Source organism: Gigantopelta aegis, chromosome 3 (genome assembly GCF_016097555.1).
Source record: "Gigantopelta aegis isolate Gae_Host chromosome 3, Gae_host_genome, whole genome shotgun sequence".
Taxonomy (NCBI): domain Eukaryota; kingdom Metazoa; phylum Mollusca; class Gastropoda; order Neomphalida; family Peltospiridae; genus Gigantopelta; species Gigantopelta aegis.
Window position 1 is genome coordinate 66,870,548 of NC_054701.1, and position 23,234 is coordinate 66,893,781.

Genomic DNA, 23,234 nt, shown 5'->3' on the forward strand with positions numbered 1-23,234 from the left:
ATTTTATCTTGTGTTTATTTTTCTTAGCAGTAGTTGTTTAGTAAGGAAACAAATGTAATATTTGGTGTTTAGCATAGTTATTTCAAAATGTGCTCTCTCTCTCTCTCTCTCTCTCTCTCTCTCTCTCTCTCTCTCTCTCTCTCTCTCTCTCTCTCTCTCTCTCTCTCGTTGGATGGTGCATATAAAATATCCCTTGCTAATAATGAAAAATATAGCGGGTTTCTCCCCTTAGACTATATATCAAAATTACAAACTGGTTGATATCGAACAGCCGATGATTAATAATGTCGTTAAACAAAACTCTTAGCTCTAATTCTCTTTCTGTTTTTTTTCTTCTTTTTTCTATCTTTTCGTTTATTTCCCGTTAACACATTATGTCAATATCAATTTATTACATGTGTTATCTTAGATTTATACAAAGCATCTGTATTTGTAAAATATAGGGGAGAGGCCTTAATATATAGGCTTATGCCTGATACACAATCTCAATACCGCATATTTGATGGTTACATTAATAAATATGGATTACCGAAGTTTCAACCAGAAATATGGCAATAGTGGATTGTGCAATTTAAATATGATGGGCAGTGATGAAAATGTATCGGTTTGGCTCTACCGATATAATTATCGATTATAAAAAATCTATAATCGAATGCGTGGGGGGCGGGGGGGGGATCTGTAATTGTTCCTCCAATTTACACGATAGACTTGATGTAAATTATTTGAGGTTGATGTTTGTTTTCATGTTTATATAAAGAAAAAATGATATTAAATAGTTGATTGAAACATATTTTATTGCATATAAGGTACAAATGGATTGGGCACAAGTTATCCAATTTACGAGGCTCTCGCCTAATAACATACACACATATTAAATAGTTATTAAAGGTAAAATTGGCTACTTGTAGTGTCTATCCCGTTGTTAACTCAACAATCGGTACACGGTGCTTATAAAAAAGTAAAGTTTGTTTCATTTAACGACGCCACTAGAGCACATTGATTTTTTATCTTATCATCGGCTATTGGACGTCAAACATATGGTCATTCGGACACTGATTTTAGAGGAAACCCGCTGTCACCAGATAGGCTACTTTTTTACGACAGATAGCAAGGGATGTTTTATTTGCGCTTCCCAGAGGCAGGATAGCACAAACCATGGCCTTTGTTGAACCAGTTATGGATCACTGGTCGTGGCAAGTGGTTTACACCTACCCATTGAGCCTTGCGGAGCACTCACTCGGGGTTTGGAGTCGGTATCTGGATTAAAAATCCCATGCCTCGACTGGGATCCGAAACCAGTACCTACCAGCCTGTAGACCGATGGCCTAACCACGACGCGCCACCGAGGCCAGTACGGTGCTAATAAATCAAATCCTTCTGACGTTCATGTAATAATTAATTATAACCAATCGTCTAATCGGAAGTTGATCGGCCGCTGCAAAGCAATTAGCACCGATGATCGATGACGAAATTGTAACCGATTCCCGAAAGTATTGGACCGGCAGCTCGTATAACAATGGTGTGGACCCAGGACAGCGCATGTCAGCCTTAGTCAATCGAAGATTAATTAGATAAAATCAAAGTCAAAATAATATTGAATGCAATTTCCAATGCGGCTGTCACGACAATCAAGCGAAAATGAAATCAAACTTCAATGCAGACGGTTTGTGTTACACAAACTGAATTAGCTCTGGGTTAAATAGACTTATTAGATATTAACCGTGTTCGTCGCAGTCTTTATGTTTACCTTTTCCAGCGGAATAGAAAGACGAAGTGTCGACATTGGTTTAAACATTTTATCACGTGTTTTTTTAAACGAACCAAAACAAACATGGATGGGCGCTGTGGAAATCATCGGCGTACCCGGTACATTGAAAATATAATGAAAACAAGAAGTGATGTACGGTTCAATTATGTTGCCCGAGGTTTAAAGTGATATTGATTTTAATTAAGTGATTAATATGTAGATATGTTTGTGATAGATTCTGACCATCACAGAGAACGCCGCTTGGTGACTGTTGTCGGTGTGTTTTAATAAATGTATATATATTGACGTCAGTGGGTGGGGTTTTTTCGCCAACGGCGTTAATAGTTGCCTGCGGCGATCACTGCTTGCTCTGAAGGTAAATATCGATATTAAATCTTTACGCCAATAACAGAACAATATCGAATTTAGCAGAAAAGTTTTTAGCAAAGACACTGCTAATTGTGTAGTTTGAAAAAGACACATGGTGTCATTCTGGAATGTTGCTCTGTCGACGGACTAGGTAAAGTGTAGTTCCGTCACAGAACCGAATCATCGTACGAACAGTTAGGGAAAGTGAGATTCGTGGTTAACTTCACACGCCTTACGAAGACAGTTGGAAAACCGGCCACCATAGGAATAGGCTAACTGAGAATATATTTATATGGACAGTTAAAAAAACAAAAAACTTCTTGTGTTGACTGTTTGTAAATCGCCAACTGTGGCTATATTCACACTACTTACTTGGACAGTTAAGAAACCTACCAGCTTAACCAAAGCCCGCGGTTAGATTTAGATTTAGGCGGGTAGTTAAATAAATCCGTGAATCTTAACCGAACAATGTGGTATAAACTGTCATTCTGTGTGTGGATGATGAGGAAATCAGTTTGTAAACCTTAACTGAAAATCTGGTTTAAAAAAACCAACATTCCTTATATATGTATACAGTTAGAAAACCTCCCACTTTGATCACTGAAAACCGTGACATTAATCAACGTTTTAAAATGTCAAATCGAACTTCGAGCAACCATTCATCCGGAAAGGTGACCACTCCAAGAATCAAGGTGACACTAGCGGTTGGAGGAACAAACTTTGTCACAGAGGTAGCGACGTTAAAGCGCCACCCGAACACTGTCCTAGCGTCCCTCGACAAAACTTCTCAATTCTACGACACACAGACGGACAGCTATGTCTTTGATAGAGATCCTCTGGCTTTTTCCGCCATCCTCAACTTCTACAGAACGTCGGAGTTGCACCTTCCTTTGGGGATCTGCGGAAGGGCCATGCGTCATGAGCTGAAGTTTTGGAAGATTTCAGAACTGAACATTTCCCAGTGCTGCTGGAAGGTGATGTACGAAGTGGATAAGGATGAGAAAGTGTTCGACACGCTGAAGCAGAATCTAGAGCGCTGTGACGATCCCTTGAACGCTCAGACGAGTTGGCGGTTTCGTCTGTACGTTTTCTTAGAACGGCCCAATTCGTCGACTGCTGCTAAGGTAGGTGTTAAAACGTAGTCGTACGGGGTCCAATTTTTTATTTTTTAAATTAATTAATTAATTAATTAATTAATTAATTAATTAATTTGTTTGTTTGTTTGTTTGTATGTTTGTTTATTTATTTATTTATTTATTTGTTTCTTTGTTTGTTTATTTATTTGCACTGAGACGAGTTGGAGATTTCGTCTGTACGTTTTCGAAGAAAAACCCAATTCGTTGACTGCTGCTAAGGTAGGTGTTAAAACATACGCGTTCGGGCTTCAATTTGATATTTAAAAATTAATTAAATTGTTTGTTTGTTTGTTTGTTTGTTTGTTTGTTTGTTTATTTATTTATTTATTTATTTATTTATTTGTTTGTTTGTTTGCGCTGAGACGAGTTGGCGGTTTCGTCTGTACGTTTCCTTAGAAAAGTCCAATTCGTCGACTGCGGCTAAGGTAAGTGTTAAAACATAGGCGTACGGGCTCCATTTTTTAAATATTAATTAATTAATTAATTTTCTTTAAATGTTTGTTTGTTTGTTTGTTTATGTTTGTTTGTTTGTTTATTTATTTGAGCTGAAACGAGTTGTCAGTTTTATCTGAACGTTTTCTCAGAAAAGTCCACTTCGTTGGCTGCGGTAGATGTTAAAACTAATGTTCGGTATTTGGTCTGAAAATGGTATTCGAATAGAAATGACGACTGAATATTTGAATATTCGAATACTAAATTCAAAATTAAAAAAACCCCGCTAGGATTAGTTCTATAATATGTTTATATATTTTTTCTTCTAATGCTTTCAATATGTTTATTTTTACAATTGAATATATAATGGTATTCATCTTCAATGTCAGTATTACAAAGTTTACGTAGCTTGTTTTCTTTACGAGTGTTAAGCCATCTACCCAGAATCTTAAATTTGACGTACGCAGTTTAGTTATCAAGTATTTATTTTGTTACGATAATCTCGTCAAATAGGTTTCGAAGTAAACTTTCGTTTAGAATAATATATAAAATTGGCCTCTAGAAGAGTTTGTAAAATCCCAAAACCACTGTTGTATGAATTGATCGCAGAGTTTTTGTTTCAGTTCTTATTTATAGGATTTGAAATCGACATATTGATTAGTGTAGATTAACCTAATTTTACTGATATCGAAAGTACTTTTTATTAATTCCAGCCACACGCATTAGACGTCACTACTTATACACTATTATGAATCTCGAGGCATGCTTTATGTTCCAGACTGAAGTTTGTTTTTGTTTAACGACACAACTAGAGTACATTGATTTATTAATCATCGGCTATTGGATGTCAAACATTTGGTAATTCTGACATATAATCTTAGAAAGGAAACCCGCTACATTTTTCAAGTAGCAAGGGATCTTTTATATGCACCATTCCACAGACAGGATAGCACATACCACGGTCTTTAATATACCAGTCGTGGTGCACTGGCTAGATCGAGAAATAGCGCCATGGGCCCACCGACGGGGATCGATCCAAAAGCGATCGCGCATCAAGCTTTACCGCTTTATTTTCCAGACTGAATGCTAGCTTGTGGCAAGCAGAATGCAAGAGCGATCTTATAATTCAAAGAAGGAAGGAAGGAAATGATTTATTTAACGACGTACTCAACACATTTTATTTACGGTTATATGGCGTCAGACATATGGTTAAGGACTACACAGATATTGAGAGAGAAAACCCGCTGTCGCCACTTCATGGGCTACTCTTTCCGATTAGCAGCAAGGGATCTTTTATATGCACAGACAGGATAGCACATACCACGGCCTTTGATATATCAATCGTGGTGCACTGGCTAGAACGAGAAATAGCTCAATGGGCCCACCGACAGGGATCGATACCAGACCGACCGCGCATCAAGCGAGCGCTTTACAACTGGGCTACGTCCCGCCCTTTGTAATTCAAAGAAGACGCATTATCTATCTCATTTAGAATCATTTTTCCCATACGACCTAAAAAAAATAACCCAGATATTCGAATACTCGAAAATTTCAAATAGCAAATTAGTGAGCGAATATCCGAATATTCGGACCGAACACTAGTTAAAACGTAGGTGTACGGGCTCCAATTTTATTTATATTTTAATTAGTTAATTAGTTATTAATTAGTTAATTATTTTGTTTGTTTGTTTGTGTTTTTGTTTTGTCTGTTTGTTTACTTATTGAAAAGCCCAATTCGTCGACTGCTGCTAAGGTAGGTGTTAAAACGTTGGCGACTCCAATTGTATTAATTAATTAATTAATTTGTTTGTTTGTTTGCGCTGAGACGAGTTGGCGATTGAAGACTGTCAAAATTAGCAAATAATTGACATCAATGCTGATAAAACTAAAATTGTTTTGTTTAGAAACGGTGGAATTTAATATGCCAAAGAAAAATGGATATATAACAACGCTTTTATTGAAGTGGTCGATAGTTTTAACTACCTTGGGTTAACATTACATTTTAATGGTAAATTTACAAAAACACAGAGGGTAATTGCATCTCAAGATGGAACATGTATGTGGCATAGTTTAGGATTATGTAATAGGTTATCATGTCTTTGATATCTATGTTTCTAGTGTTTTGAATTATGGTTGTGAAGTATGGGCTTTTCACCCCGCTCATGATGTTGAAAAAATTAATATGGATTTCTGTAATAGAATTTTGAATGTTAAACGAATCACAACTAAGGTAGTAGTACTAACATAACTTGGAAGACTTCCTTTGTATATTTTTCAAAAAATAAGAATAGTTAAGTGCTAGTTGAAACTTAGAAACGAATAACTATTTTGAAATCACTATATGATGATATCTAGAATGTCAGGATAGTTCTAATTGGCTTTACCATGTTAAAAAATTAATTTTATCACTAGGTTTGGAGATGTTTGGTATAATCAGCATGTGACTAGTACTTAGATATTTTTTAAAAGTGTACAAATATGTCAGATGTGTAATCAGAATGATATAGAGGATGAATATCACTTTATTTTGAAATGTCCATTGTACATACAATTACGTTCAGTATATATTAAGAAATACTACTGGCGCAAACCATCTGTCTTTAAACTTGTGCAATTATTGTCTGTTCAAAACAGAAAAGAATTATGTAATATTGGTATATATCTTAAAACTGCATTATGTTTACGTTCTCGATATTTAATTGGCCATCTTTCATATGTGCACCACTTGACACATGTTATTGATTTGTATATAAAATGTATGCCTATGAGCCGGAAGGCTTAAAGCTAATAAAATAAACTATACTGTTAGCAATGATTAATAAATAAAATTAATGTGCGTAAGTGGGGTCGTTGAAGAAAACAAACACATTTTTCTTTTATCAGTAATCAGCGACGCGCGGTTTGAAGTCGATTTTTCGCATTTGTATGCATGAACAGCACCACTGTTTTCGACTACACCACGACAGTTCTGTGAATTCTATATCTCCCGGTTGAGCTATCAAAGCCCACTTTGTGATGCGAATCCAATACTTGCATTTATTGAGGCCAAGGTGGAGCGTATCCCAGTGGTAAAAGCGCTCGCTTGATGCGTGGTCTGTTTGTGATCGATCCCCATCAGTGGGCCTGTTGGGCTATTTCTCGTTCCAGCCAGTGCATCACGACTGATATATCAAAGGCCGTGGTATGTGCTATCCTGTCCTGTCTGTGGAATGGTTCAGATAAAAGATTCCTTGCTACTAATGGAGAAATGAATCAATGTGCTCTAGTGGTGTCGTTAAACTAAACAAACTTTAACTTTTCATTAAGGCCAATGGTTTAACTACTGATTCACTGAGAGCGTTTGAAATCATGCTTCTATAGGACGCCATCTAACTATGGCTTGGGGTGGACATGCTTGACCCTTAATATACTCTTCAAAAAAAGTAGGGGAACCTGAAATATTAATGCTAATATCAACTATTAGACCACAGACATCTTAGTAAAGAACGTTCAGGTCTGTTTATCAACACACCGAAACACATTCCATAGTTTGCACATGCATCACGCAGTTGCCCCGTACACTTGCGTGGAGTGTCATTCTCGATTTTGACTATTTCCAGGAAGGTCCATTAATAACTGTGGAACATTATTTCTGTCAATCATTTTCATTCTGTTGCAGGGCTCGAACTTAAGAATTTATCACCCACGGCAATTGAAAAAACAAATTGCCGTCGGTGAAAGGGCCGACCGACGGCAATTTTGAGTATGCCGACGGCAATTTTTTTAAACTGACTTTTGCAGCAAATAAACTTATCTGAAAGATTATTTTTCTGTATGTACATGAAGTCAAATTTCTACAATGTATGTCATTAAATTTCAATAAACAAGAATTGAGAAGTTGCTCAAGTTTTCAGTGAATATGACATGAAAATTGTTCTATGGATGACATTAAATTGTACCTACATGTATTTAATGTTGTTGCTGGGTGAAAATTAAAGGAGGTTGGTCGCGGAGCCCACCATTAAAAAAACAACAACAACAACAACAACAAAATAACAACAAAAAACTGAACAGCAAAACAAAAAGAAAAAAAAGGAACCTTTCTTTACCTTATATCGTTGTGTGTTGGTCGACTTTGAGGAAATACCTATCCCTTATTTTTCCCCTTTGTATCTGGTACTGAAAAGTTGGCACGATGTACAAGCTGCCTTATCTTTTGTGCACTGTTAGTTAAAACGTAGTTCAGTTAAATTAGAGTGTCGGTCTGACATTCACGGTATTCGTTTTGCTAAACCGATCAAACTTTTAATATTATTATTTTAATAAAGATTTTAAGATATCTGAAAAATAATAAAGAGATTTTTTTAAGCGATCCCCTACCTTGAGATAACATTTTTCTGGGGGGGGGGGGGGGGTATTTCCATCTTCAGCGAGTGAATCGATCGCATTGATATCGCCAGCTGATAAAAAGTAGTTTCGTTTTTTTTAAAGGCAGTGTATATATTATTTGATACCCAAGATAAATGATTTTAATAATGAACACTACCACTTCCGTTTTTATAAGCGGTGATATCCCCCCTCCCCCCAAAAAAATAAATTAAATAAAATAAAATAAATAATAATAATAATAATAATATAAAAAAAATAAACGTTTCTAATATTTTATAAAGAATTTCTGAATAAACAAATGACAGTATGACAGTAAGTAAAAATCATCAGTTATGTCCAATTAAATCTGCAACTGATGTTAAAATATCAGACACGAGTTAGTGGACACAAAAGACAGAATGACCGTTCTGATCATGTGACAAAGCTGGCGCCAAATAAGTGGGGGGGTTTTCATTGCTAAAATAAAATATAACTCTTATTTGTGTATCAAACATACAAACGGATACTTCTATGAGACACAACAGAGGCTGTTAAAAATAGTGTTAAATTACGTTACGGTAACTGCCGTAAGCTACTGACGTTTTTCGTCAGTTGCGCTTACGTACACAACGCAGCTTGTTTCCTTTGGTGTCCAGTGTCTAGACTGATCGATGTTTTTCAGTGTGAGTGGGTGTGTGGGAATAAGTGTTACATGCTCATATACTACTAGAGTTTCGAGCATGTGCGTCCCGGGGCCTGTCTCTGGATAGCAATGGACTTGTCCCGGGACAGAAAAAAATTAAGCGGATAATTTTGAAATTTGCATCCAAAAATTAAATAGTGGGCCTTTAAAATTTTGATGCGCATCTCTAATTAATATAATTAAAAAAGAAAATTATACTCATTAAATTTGGTAGCTAGATTAGATCGGGTGGTCAAAAAGAAATTAGATGAGATCGGTGGCCTGACTCGGGATGGAATTTAAAAAAAAAAAGTTACAAGCCAAAAATAAAAAGAATTGACTGCTCGGTCAAATATTTATATAATTTGGAGCATTTTAGAAGGACAGTCCAAAAATAAATAAGAGAAAGAAAGAGGATCGGACTATTTAATAATATTAAAAAAAGAAAGTAATTTCGACATAAACTTTTGAACGAAGATCTAAAAGTTTAAAGTCCGATCTATATGTCCACGTGAGTGGCTTCGTTAAGGCCGTTAGGGTGCACAGCTTGTAGGGACGAGATGGGTTGCATCCCGTCAAGAAAACCCCTAGATTGACAGTCAAATAGACGTTGAAGGTGTAGTGCTGTGCTGAAATACAGATCTTGAGAAGCCGGATCCGTCTGAACAAGAGAGAGAATCAGACTAGGGTATAGTCCAGTCGTCATGGGTTGGTATAGTGGTGCGGACGGGCCCGACTCCGGAGAATACGAGATGGTATCACAATAAAACAAAGTAAAGTCTAGAAAAGAATAGTAGGGGCCGACCCCGCTTCCTATTTCTTCTTAGAGTGGGGCGGTCAATCTTCCAGTGCTGCTAGGACAGGCTCGGACATGTAGAGACTAAACGCGAACGACCGTGGCGTTCTGCAGAATGGCCGTCATACGAGTCACGAAAAAAACAAGTCAACATAGTCAGACGGAGAAATGACGTGGAGGCAAGGAATCTCGCTAAAAAAGAATCCAGCCTATTGGTGCAGACTGTCGAAACGAGAAGCGTTCCAGCGTTCAATCAGTTCCAATGGCCGCATACATCACAGTAGAAAACTTCACTTCGCTGACAAAAACAACTAAGTGAAGGATCCCCAAGTCGAGCCGCGAAAGCACGTGCAGTGTGCACAAGCGAAACAAACACGTCTTACCGCGTCGAGCTCCAGACTGGGAATGTTTCAGTGTGAAAAACAAAAAATGTGCATCGGACATGGGTGCTGTAAATTATAACAGGATACCGAAACATAAAGAAGGGCTCAGAAACCATAAATGGGGCTGCCAAACTTCAAAAGGGGCGGCATAACACGAAAGTTAGAAAAGAAGAAGGAAAAGTCTTATTTAACACGAAATTAGGAGGCAAAATGCAGTGAGAACGTATATTATACAACAACACATGGTACTCACATGACTAAATATAGTTCCATCGCGTGGTAACTCCAGCCAGGACCCAAACATCCATGTTAAATACTGGCAGATAACGTTCATACACGTTTATACATTTTGCCATCGGTCAGGAGCTTTACCGACGGCAGTACTTTTTATCCGACGGCACAAAAGTGCCATCGGTGACGCCCCCAACCGACGGCAGTTTATATGTCACCGACGGCAATTGACGTCGTTGCCGCCATTAAGTTCGAGCCCTGCTGTTGAACATACAGTTGTTATTGTTTTGTTTTTAGTCATTTTTATTGTTTGAATTTGCGATTTACTGATTAAAAAAAATTTAACTTTCAAATTTCACTTCTGACCCCAATCATCCTTCAAGATCTTTGTGGTCTTAAAACCTAATGTAATACTGAACTACCGGTTGTAATGTTTGCCCAATTAATTCACTATTACCATATAACCATTCCCCACAGCTAATATACCTTACAATTTTGGCAATTGTAAATTCGTATTAGAGTTCCCCTACTTTTGTGAAGAGTATATTGGATATAGACACGTAAATAGAGTTTAAGTCAAGTCTATAGGACACTTTTTATGAGTTTATCAAATTTGAAAATTGAAGTTGAAGTTCAATGTTAGTATAGCTGTTTCAAGGGTGTATACAACCAAATCATATCTCACAGAGGACTAACCATTTGTTAAATATGTAGCTACTAGCTAATACTACTATATGCAACAATTCCGTCGATATAAAGTTTGTTTTCTTTAGCAAAACCACTAGTGCACATGTATTTATTAATCGTCGACTATTGGATGTCAAAAATTTGGTAATTTTGACATATAGTTTTAGAGAGGAAACCCGCTATATGTTTCCATTGGTAGACAGGGATTTTGTATGCACCATTCCACAGACAGGATAGCACATACCAAGGCCTTTGATATACCAGTCGTTGTGCACTGGCTAGAGCAAGAAATAACCGAATGGGCCCACCGTCGGTCAATCAACATACGCATCAAATATATAAATACTACCCCCACCCCCTTGAAAACATTTCTTCATAATGGTAGTGACATTCAGGCGCGGATCTAGGGGAGGTGCTGTGGTGAGAACCCCCTTTCCCGGACTTCAGACTATCATAAGAATCCGCTAAATGATGCATGTTAATTTATTCATTTCAACGTATTTTCGTGCTTATATCCAATTAAGGTTCAAGCATGCTGTCTTGGGCACACGCCTCAGCTATCTGAGCTGGCTGTCCATGACAGTGGGTTAGTTGTTAATTGTTAGTGGTTAGTGAGAGAGAAGAGGGTGTAGCAATCTGATTAAAATTAGCTCTACTTGGTCTACCAGTAGATCTAACAGCATTGCGTGGACTCCCATGTTCAGGTGACATTTCATCTATAAATAACAATTTAAATATCGACCAATTACACTTCGCCTTTTATAGCGTTATTCGGGAGCATACACATTCTAAAATTATCGGGCGAGACTATTTATGCAATAGGCGAACTTGTTGGTCTATTTCAACATTAAAAAAACAGGGGGAAAAGTGTAGTAATAAACCCTGGATTGTATATTAGTATAAACAGATTTTATGGCTATACCACCACGGGTTCCCTTTCGTCTTGAAACTAATTTTATATTGAAATTAGTTTCCGGCATACTTCGTAATTCACCCGAATCATTTCGTATACTATCGGCATAATCCCGAATGTTTTCAAATTCTTTTCAAATCACTGGCATGATTTTGCAAGTAAGGTTTTGATTGGTCGAATGAAAGGTCAACTAGACATGAACTCCAACTGGCTGCTGTTAGATCCACATGTAATAGTGGAGCTAATTTTAATTAGATTGAGGGTGTAGTGGCCCTACACCTAACCATTGAGTCGTTAAAACTCGCTCTGGGTGGGAGTCGGTACCGGGCTGCGAACCCTGTACCTACCAGCCTTATTTCCGATGGCTTAACCACGACGCCACCGGGGCCGGTAATGAGTGTTAGTGTACTTACGAATACCGTAACTGCTCTTTTTAGACATTATACCCCTCCCTAAAAAAATCACACAGCCGCTCCTGTAACCCCACACATTTCAAGTAGTATAGTACAGTTCTGAATATAGATGATATATAGAGGATATTTCATGTTTATTGTCAAATATAATTTATATCTCATCGAGTGAAGTTTGCAATCATATCTCACGAGTCGCGCTTGCGCGACGAGTGTGATATGATTGCAAACTTCACGAGATGAGATATAAATCATATTTGACAATAAACATGAAATGTTCTATTTATTATATAACTTTTGACAATTTACTTTTATTTTTAAAATTCCAGTAGCAAAATAGTTCCGGCTTTCTTACAGTGAAGATAACACTTTCTACAGTGATGACAACATATTTTAGAGTGAAATAGTGAAATTTTCACTGAGTGAATGATAACACTTTTATTTCACTGATATTTTAAGATATTTCACTAAATGTTCTATAATAAAACACTTTATAACCAACTGATGTATTTAATACTCTATGTAAAGCTAAAGGCACTCTGAAGTTTTGAGGAGTTCAGATATTAATAATAAGGTTTTAAAACCCCATTAGTTTTAATGGAGCAAAGTTATAAAATAAATCATGACTTTTGCTCAGAGAATTAAAAAAAATAAAAAAAATAAAAATTCTTTTTTATAAATGTCACACAGCACACAAGTTTATATAATCACCTATTGTATCTTTTTTCTTCTTCTTCTATTTTCTAGATTTGGAATACAACATTAATGACGATGATATTTCTGTCGGCGCTGACCCTGGTCATATCCACGATACCGTCGTTACGGAAGAGACTGGTATTCCCCCAGCCGTACAACGACGAGGTGGAGCGGTACCTTCAGAACAGCACCCGTCTAAAGTACGATCTTCATGTTTACTATTACGTCGTGGACTGGCTGTATGCGTTCGACCACGTCTTGCTGTTCATTTTCACGCTTGAGGTCTCCGTGCGCATTATGGTCTCCTTCAACAAGCGCAGGTTCTTCTCCAGCTTCATCAACTGGGTGGACATGATCACGTCGTACGGGGGCTGGCTGGTCTTTGCGCTAGAGACGGCCTACAAGTACGGGATGATCAAGAAGACGGAGGAGTTGTTCTGGATGTACTTCGGCTTCAGGTGCGTCATGATGACGCGTCTGCTGAGGTGCATACGTCTCCAGGAGCGCTACACGAGCCTCAAGATCCTGCTGATCACCATCAGGAAGAGCTCCAAGGAACTGCTGCTTCTCGTCCTCTGCTTCATCATCCTGGCCATGCTGTTCGGAACCGTCGAGTACTACTGCGAGTTCGACAACAACAGGTTCGAGACCATCCCCATCTCGATATGGTGGTCGATCGTCACCATGACGACTGTCGGCTACGGCGACTATTACCCGGAGTCGCTGTGCGGGTACTTCGTGGGGACGATGTGCGCCATGTGTGGGATCCTCTTCCTCTCCATGCCTGTCGCTCTGATAGGGGCCACTTTCAACGACTATTACACTCGCAACCAGGAGAGAGAGCTCCACAGAAAGGAAGGACTTGACGGATCGCTGATGAAAATCTCTCCTAAGCTATTAAAGAGCAAACACCAGTGTTTTGAGAAAAAGACTCGACACTAATTTAGGGCACTGTGAGAGAGGAGGAGGGGGTGGGGAAAAGAAGGACGGGAGGGGAGAGGGAGGAGAAGGAGGAATAGGGGTTTCTTTCCTTTTGCAGATCTGTTTACCATTCTTCTGTGCGGCATGCATTAAGATAGTGGATTATCACTGCCTATGTCACTGAGTCTACTTCTGTGTTATTATACGTATATTGGTATATGTGCAGCTGTGCGAAATAAATGGTGTATGACATGATTTCGTTTCATTATAATAACTCAGTGTGCTATTGTTAAGCACTAGTATGACGGCGTCTTTTTATACACAAATGGTACTACCAAATGGGCTATTTTTGATTTTGTAAGAAGGCTAACTTATTGTACAAAGTTTGTTTTTGCCAAGTTTATGCTTTATTTATTGTTTTGTTTGTTTGTTTGTTTGTTAGGGGTTTGTGTGTTTGTTTGCTTGTTTGTTTGTTTGTTTGGGTTTTGTGTGGTTTTTATTGTTTCTTTGTTTGTTGTTTGTTTGTTGTTGTTTTTGTTGTATTTTTAATTTATTTTAATTTGCTTTGCTTTGTTTTGTTTTGCTTTTTGTTTTGTTTTTTGTTTTGTTTGGGTTTTTTAGGGGTGTGTGTGTGTGTTTTTGTTTTGTTTTTTTGTTGTTGCTATTTGTTATTTGTTTTGTTTTGTTTGTTTTATACCCTCCTCTTGTTCGTGTTTACTTTGTGTAATGCAATTTATATATCTTCCGCCTATTAAAGAAGGGTAAATATATCCTTTGTCTCCTTCACCACAAACGTCATAGAAATCCTGATTTGATCTCTCTCTCTCTCTCTCTCTCTCTCTCTCTCTCTCTCTCTCTCTCTCTCTCTCTCTCTCTCTCTCCTTCACTCTCTCCCTTACTCCCTCTATCTCTCCCTCACTCCCCTCCCTCTCTCTCTCTCTCTCTCTCTCTCTCTCTCTCTCTCTCTCTCTCTCTCTCTCTCTCTCTCTCTCTCTCTCTGTGTGTGTGTTGTGCCTCTCTGTCTCTCTCGCTCTCTCTCTGTGTGTGTGTGTGTGTGTGTCTGTGTTTGTCTCTGTGTCTGTGTGTGTATGTGTGTGTGTCTGCGTGTGCGCGCGTGCGTCTGTGTGTGTATGTGTGTGTCTGTACGTGTGTGTGTGTGTGTTTGTGTGTGTGTGTGTCTGTGTGTGTATGTGTGTGTGTTTGTGTGTGTGTGTGTCTGTATGTGTGTGTGTATGTGCGTGCGTGTGTGTGTCTGCGTGTGCGTGCGTGCGTGCGTGCGTGTGTGTGTCTGTATGTGTATGTGTGTGTATGTGTGTGTCTGTATGTGTGTCTGTATGTGTATGTGTGTGTGTGTATGTGTGTGTTTGTATGTGTGTGTGTATATGTGTGTATGTGTGTGTATATGTGTGTGTGTGTGTGTGTGTGCGTGTGCGCGTGTGTGTCAAAACAACAGCCTCGCGAGCAGTAGTGTGGTGGTTTCCTATCGAGCGCTCGCCTCAGGTGCTTGGGTCGTGGAACTGAACATCCTCAGTGGACACATGTTTTGATTAGGTGTCTCCTCGACCCAGCCAGTGCCCCACAACTGGCATATCAGAGGGCCGTGGTATACGCTATCCTGCCTGTGTGAAAGTACATATAAATGATCGCTTGCAGCTTATGGAAAAATATACGGGTTTTCTCTAACACTATATGTCAGATTTATCAAATGTTTGAGATTCAACAGCGGATTATTAATTAAAGTCTGATTTGTTTCACGACACCACTAGAGCACATTGATGAATTAAACTTCGGCTATTGGATGTCAAACATTTATCTTAGAGAGGAAACTCGCTGCATTTTACCTAATGCAGCAAGGGATCTTTTATATGCACTTTCCCACAGACAGAAAATGCATATACCACGGCCTTTGACCAGTTGTGGTGAACGGGTTGGAACGAGAAAAAAAAAAGGTCGAACCTGGTCAGTATCAGTTATCAATGGCACTGGTATATGTAACGTTGTATAGCATGACTGTCGATACTTACTGATTGGAAATCAACCAAATTGGTTTCTTCGCGTCATCGATTGGTGTTTTCTCTTGCTGTAGCTGTCAGTAACGAACTTCCTTATAGATAACACAGTTTTAAAATACTCGTAGTGTTTACTTTGTGTAATGCAGTTTCTATAAATATTATCTTCCGTCTATTAAAGAAGAAGTGTAAATATATCCCTTGTCTCCTTCACTACAAACGTCATAGAAATCCTGATTTGATGTCTGTATATGCGTGTGTGTGGGTTTTTTGTGTGTGTGTGTGTGTCTCTGTGTGTGTGTGTGTGTGTCTGTATGTGTGTATGTGCCTGTCTCTGTCTCTCTCTCTCTCTCTCTCTCTCTCTCTCTCTCTCTCTCTCTCTCTCTCTCTCTCTCTCTCTCTCTCTCTCGCTCTCTCTCTCTCTGTGTGTGTGTGTGTGTGTGTGTCTGTGTGTGCGTGTCTGTGTTTATTTCTGTGTATGTGTGCTTGTGTGTGTATGCGTGCGTGCGTGTGTCTGGGGTGCGTGTCTGTGTGTGTGTGTGTGTGTGTGTGTGTGTGTGTGTGTGTGTGTGTGTGTGTGAAAACAACAGTCTCGCGACCAGTAGTGTGGTGGTTTTCTATCGAGGCAGTCTATACAGCACAGCGTTCGCCTCGTGTGCTTGGGTCATAGAATTGAACCTTCTCAGTGGACACATTTTCTGACTGGGTTTCTTCCCGATCCAGCCACTTCCCCACGACTGGCATATCAGAGGGCCGTGGTATACGCTATCCTGTCTGTGTGAAAGTGCATATAAAAGATACCTTACTGTTAATGGAAAGATGTACGGGTTTCTCTAACACTTTGTGTCAGATTTATCGAATGTTTGACATCAATTATAGCCGATGATTAATTAATCAATGTACACTGTTGGTGTCGTTAAACAAAATAAATGTTAACTTTGTGGCTCAATGGGTCAATAAGGTCAATACCCAGACTTCTCTCTCACTAACGACTAATAAACTAACCATAAAACTATTCGGGGCAGGGTGCGAGACGTAGTTCAGTGGTACAGCGCTCGCCTGATGCGGGATCGATCTAGGATCGATTCCCGTCGGTGGGTCCATTGGGCTATTTCTTGTTCCAGCCAGTGCTCCACAACTGGTGGAACAAAGGCCATGGTATGTACTATTCTGTCTGTGGGATGGTGCATATAAAAGATTTCTTGCTGCTAATCGAAAAGAGTAGCCCATGAAGTGGCGACAGCGGGTTTCCTCTCTTAATAACTGTGTGATCCTTAACCATATGTCCGACGCCATATAACCGTAAATTAAATGTGTTTAGTGTGTCGTTAAATAAAACATTTCCTTTCCTATCAGAGACAGATAGTCCACATAGCGGAGATGTGTGCCCATGACAGCGCGCTTGAATCTTTTAAATTGGATATAAGGAGCCACAAATTAAGTTTGAAAAGGTCGAACCGGGTCAATATCGGTTATCAATGGCACTGGTATATGTAACGTTGTATAGCATGACTGTCGGTATTTACTGATTGGAAATCAACCAAATTGGTTTTTTCGCGTCATTCTCTTGCTTTAGCTGTCAATAACGAACTTCTTTATAGATAACACAGTTTTAAAATACTCGCAGTGTCGGCGGAAATAGCAATAGAGGAAACCCGCAGTGTTGTTCGATTTGACGTTTCCTGTCAATTCCCGACCAGAAATAAGCGATTAACAGATCGTTAGGTTCGATAATTAAGCCACTTATATTCACGGGGGATGTCAGATAGTGCAGGGACATGTTTTAAATCGATCACAGAACTGAGATTTTTAAGATTTGAAGATCACTGATAAATACAGACGGACAGACGACTGGGTGGATGGATGGATATTAGAATGGATATTGTGGATTACTGATATTTTGTAGCCAGTGACCTTAAAGTCTTGATGCTGAACAGTAAAATCAGAAAGAAAATAGCTACACCTGCTCTAAAGCCATCCAATATTTAATTTAATTAAATTTAAATTTAAAAAGAAAAAGAATAAAACAAGAAACTGCCCCCCCCAAAAAAAAAAAAACACAAAAAAACAACAACAACAAACAACAACAAACAAATAAACAAATTTAAAAAATCACACCCAAACAAACAACACCCAAACAAATAAACAAAAAAACAAAACAAAACAGAAACAACAAAACCAAAACAGTGGCGGGGGTGGAACAAACTAGCTATTGTCAGGTTTACTTATACAATGTATAAAACAAGTTTTGTTTATGTTTAACGACACCACTAGAGTACATTGATTTTTAATCATCGGTTATTGGATGTCAAACATTTGTCTTAGAGAGAAAACCCGCTACGTTTTTCCATTAGTAGCAAGGGATCTTTTATATGCACCAACCCACAGACAGAATGGCACATATCACGGCATTTCATATACCAGTCTTGATGCACTGGATAGAACGAGAAATATCCCAATCGTCCCACCGACGGGGATCGATCCTAGACCCATCGTGCATCCAGCGAACGCTTTACCACTGGGCTACGTCCCGCCCTTTCAAGATTTGAAGATCACTGACAGACACACGGACAGGCAGACGGCCGGACCGATAGATGGTTGTAATGGATTACTGATATTTTGTAGCCAGTGGCCTCAAAATGTTGAAGCTGAAACAGCCAAATAATTGTTAAAAACTGCACCTGAGCTTTGTTTTACGTTTTAAGGTGAACTTAGCACTAAAATTGCTTCGTAAAACGGGCCTTGGTCTGAAGCCAAGGAATATTTCTGAATTTTATTTTTAAAAAATATATAATTGTGGGTTTTTTTGTGTTTTTTTTAAATGGGGGTGGAACAAACTAGATATTGCACATTTTTACTTGTATGGGCAGAAACATCTTTAAAGACATGCGGTATGCTAGACCTATATATCTCTGGAGTTACTTTCACGATTATCAATAATGACGGTTGTTTTGAAGATCAGGAAGAAGATAGAGATGTATACTATTGGATTTATGTCAGTGACCCTACATCGTCTATCAGCCATCAGGGTAAACACCCACATTACCGGCCTCAATTCACAACAATGCTCAGATCTATTTTTGTTTTCAGTCGATGCATTTATTTATTTAGTAATCCTGACAAATAATGAAAAAATATATCATTACTATCCCATAAAAGCGGCCTTTTTTGTTTTTATTTTCTTGAAAGGTTTTTCTTTTGTTTTGTGTTATTCGCCTTGCGACCTTATGTGGGCCTGTTACTATCAAATGTCACTCGATCAATTTTTTGTCCTCTTTAAGGAAGCGGTATACTAATACAAATAGAGGAATTAAAGGGACATTCCCGAGTTTGTTGCATTGTAAAATGTTTCCGACTAATAAAATATTTATACGATTAAACTTACATGTTAAATATATCTTCTTGTTTAGAATATCAGTGTCTGTAGTATATTCAAAATATTTCTGGTCGTCTTAATATTTGTAAGAAGCCCAAACTGGATTGTGTCTTCAAATAATTTCGTACGTTCGAAAAAAATCATATTTTAGGAAATAAACTGAAATTTAACCTAGTACAAATATTAGAACGATCAGAATCACGTTTAATATACAGCTTGATGGGCGGTCGGTCTTCGGTCGATCGGGCTATTTTTGTGTATCAAAGGCCGTGGTACATGCTATCCTGTCTATGAAGTGGTGCATATAAAAGATCCCTTGCTACTAATGGAAAAAACACGAAGCGGGTTTCACCTCTAAGATTATATGTCAAAATTAAGCATTCCACAGCCAGTGATTAATAAAGCAAAAATGCTTTGGTGGTGTCGTTAAACCAAACAAACGTTAATTTTTTGTTATATGCAAATGATGTTACCAAGCAAACCAATTTTTGTAGGTGGCGCTTTCTATTAGTCGAAATATTACGTAAACAAAATTTGAAATTTACTATATGCGAATGATAAGTTAAAATTCCCCCAGTATGGATACTTAAAGCGTTGAAGGATTCGAAAGATAATGCGTTGCAACCGAAAATGGCAAGTGTGAACGTGACCGAAAGTATTCGTTACAGTTGTGCAGTGGTGCGCCTCTCCGAATTAACACACTGTACACATCGTGTGGTCATCAAATATAAGAGAAACAACGAATATACCTTCCGGATTGTTATACAAGTTATGACAATAAAGGTTCATTGCATTATTCATAACTTTTGGTTATTTATGTATCTCCCTCCCACCCCCACCCCCACCCACTCCAAGTACAGGTGCACTGTAAAATGAAAAGTGTAGGTGTTTGATGTTGATTGAGATTTGTCGATTATTCGTTTATCGTAATCTCTATCTGTCTGTCTCTGTCTGTTGTATATATATATATTCTTCATCTACTTCTATCCATTATATTTGTTATTAATTTGGCGCGAGGAGCGATGCAGGACATAATAAATAAGTTCAATAACTTCCTACATCCGACCGAGACATATTGAACTTTATATTTACGTATTCAGTTTGAAAACATTGGCAATTAGAACGCATAACAGACATTCTGGGCCCTGGATGCTTAAATAAATGTTAACATCAATATTTGTATTTCAAAATGTTTTTGTATCACACAGATATCGTTATACATGTGTATATGCATTGCTCTTGACAAAACTCAATTTATACTATTGTGGAAAGAGTTAATCCTAAGAAAAAAATGAAAAGATTTTTTTTTTTTTTTAAAGGAAAACAAAACAAAACCGGCAACAATGTGTTGTGTGTGTTCTAGCAACGCCCGCCGTCGCAGTCCTATATAAATGTCACCGTATTGTTAATATAATTAGTATTGATAGGCTGAGTGTTGTGTATAAGCAACCACGTGAATAAAAGGAAAATGCTCTTGTTAATTATGTATACTATAATAATGTATATGTTGTGTTGCCTCAGAATGCACTTCGTGTTTGTCAAAGTTATCATCACAACAGAAACGCCTCTCCATTCGTTAACTGTTATGCCTGGTCGTTACGCGTCTTCCTTTTCATAGCTATTTATTGTATCAAAAATATCACTTTATCAAATATACATTAGCGTCATGCCAAAACTAAATTTTTAAAACATATTTCATAACCTGCAAGAGCAGCTTCTGTGATAATCTTCCTTCCTCTATAGATTGACACTTTAAATATTTTCCTTGCATACACATGAATCAACTGTCTACATTGTCATTAAAGACCGCATTTAAAAGATCACTTCAGAGACGTAATACACTGGTGTACGGGTGCACGTGAGTGTATGTGTGGTGTGTATGTTCGAATGAACGTGTATGTAACTATGTACATGTCACGTTGTTTAAGTATAAAAAGTCACGAAGATAAAAAGATACACAAAGACAAAAAAAACGGACAGACAGACAGACAGACAGACAAATTGTTTATTAAAGTCTCACCTCAGTTTTAAAAACATACATCAATAAAACAATAATATATAAAATAGCACTGAGCCACTCCATATGGAAAAAAAAGAAAGAAATGTTTTATTTAACGACGCACTCAACACATTTTATTTACGGTTATATGACGTCAGACATATGGTTAAGGATCACACAGATTTTGAGAGGAACCCCGCTGTCGCCACTACATGGGCTACTCTTCCGATTAGCAGCAAGGGATCTTTTAGTTGCGCTTCCCACAGGCAGGATAGCACAAACCATGGCCTTTGTTGAACCAGTTATGGATCACTGGTCGGTGCAAGTAGTTTACACCTACCCACTGAGCCTTGCGGAGCACTCACTCAGGGTTTGGAGTCGGTTTCTGGATTAAAAATCCCATGCTTCGACTGGGATCCGAAACCAGTACCTACCAGCCTGTAGACCGATGGCCTAACCACGACGCCACCGAGGCCGGTACACTCCATATAGAGTTACGAGAGACTATAAAGAATCGACATATAGAATATACAAATATTACGTATTCTACGGAGGTAGAAACGGACGGATACAGAAAAAGACGGATATACACGGAGACACAGACTACATGAAGATAAATAAAAGGCACAGAGAGAAACAGAGAAGGTACAGAGATAATCTGTTCGGGTATACTAGGATCGATCCCCGTCGGTGGATCCATTGGGCTATTACTCGTTCCAGCCAGTGCTCCACAACTGGTGTAACAAAGGCCGTGGTATGTACTATCCTGTCTGTGGCATGGTGCATATAAAAGATCCCTTGCTGCTAATCGAAAAGGGTAGCCCATGAAGTGGCGACAGCGGGTTTTCTTTCTCTAAATCTGTGTGGTCCTTAAACATATGTCCGACACTATATAACCGTAAATAGCATGTGTTGAGTGCGTCGTTAAATAAAACATTTCCTTCTTCCTGTTCGGGTATAAAACATACAAAGACAGATACAGATAGACAGAAGTGACAATCCTAAGCTGTGTTCCCGTTAGCATCTTAACACGTTTTAAAACCGTTTTGAAAACAGCTTGAAATAAATATTTTGGTTGTTCCCGCATTAGTGCTGTTATAACGTTGCGAAAACGTTTTAACGAAAACATCAGGCTGTATGTACTAGACTGTGGGCCCACTATAACCCCCCCCCCCCCCCCCCCCCGGGATTTTTCAAGATGAGTATATCTTTGAAGCCTATCCATAGACATATTCAAATCAGCTTGTCTGCAGGTAATCTGTTGTTTGAGTGTAGGCACCCTATTTATTTTTAACAGGGCAAATTTCTGATCAAGGTGAATGTTCCACATAATTTTCAAAAATATTTGAAAATAATTCTGGACTATATCACTGCTTTTACTTTAAAGATGGGTTACTGGTGAATGTATTTCACCAAAAAATAATACATTTTTGGCATCTGACTAAGCATAGTGAGTCAATGAATTTGAAATGTCCTGAGTATTACAAACATAGTATATGACAAAACTGCATGGCAATGTTCAAGTTAACATCCAGACATATTTTGAACAGGTTTAAGACCAAATTATGAATGCTATTCATACTAAATTACATGTTCATAACAACAAACCACAAAGCAATGCAATATATGTGGTATGGATATAGTACCGGGGGTATACTCACCAGCAAAAGTTACACAATTCCCGATATACGTAATTCTCTATGTACATGTGTATATATACATACCGTACCTAAAACATTCTGATCCTTTTATTATTGTATTGTATTTAATATCTGAAGGCAGCATTACTTAAATATGGTGCAGTACATGCTGTCTAAACCATTTACCTGAATATTTTGCATATTTTTATATTACACACAAGTCTTACAAACATAAAAAGTGAATTTACATACCATTCTAGGCAAGTCTGCATTGCATATACAATGTATCTGTCTCACAACAGTTCATCTTACAATAGCTAGGTATTTTGTTGCTTTTTGTAATATTTTAGAATTGCAGTTCTATTTATATTATGCTTAACTTATGTTTTGGTGTATATAATTGATATCTACATAGAATATTGTCATCTGGCAAATATCTAGCACTATAAAAATCTAATTT

General features: G+C 38.1%; 1 protein-coding gene across 1 annotated transcript; it reads left to right on the top strand.

Moving 5' to 3' along the window:
* Positions 1–2,237: 2,237 nt before the first annotated feature.
* On the top strand, positions 2,238–13,907 carry LOC121391895 (potassium voltage-gated channel protein Shaw-like). Its single transcript, XM_041523366.1, has 2 exons — positions 2,238–3,240; positions 12,881–13,907. Exons 1-2 carry the CDS (start codon positions 2,683–2,685, stop codon positions 13,769–13,771), a joined length of 1,449 nt encoding a protein of 482 aa, XP_041379300.1. The 5' UTR covers positions 2,238–2,682; the 3' UTR covers positions 13,772–13,907.
* The last annotated feature ends 9,327 nt before the right edge of the window (positions 13,908–23,234 follow it).

Coding starts and splice junctions, on each gene's coding strand:
- LOC121391895 (XM_041523366.1), top strand. CDS start 2,683: ATGTATACAGTTAGAAAACCTCCCACTTTGATCACTGAAAACCGTGAC. Junction 3,241..12,880: donor ATTCGTCGACTGCTGCTAAG/GTAGGTGTTAAA, acceptor TCTATTTTCTAG/ATTTGGAATACAACATTAAT.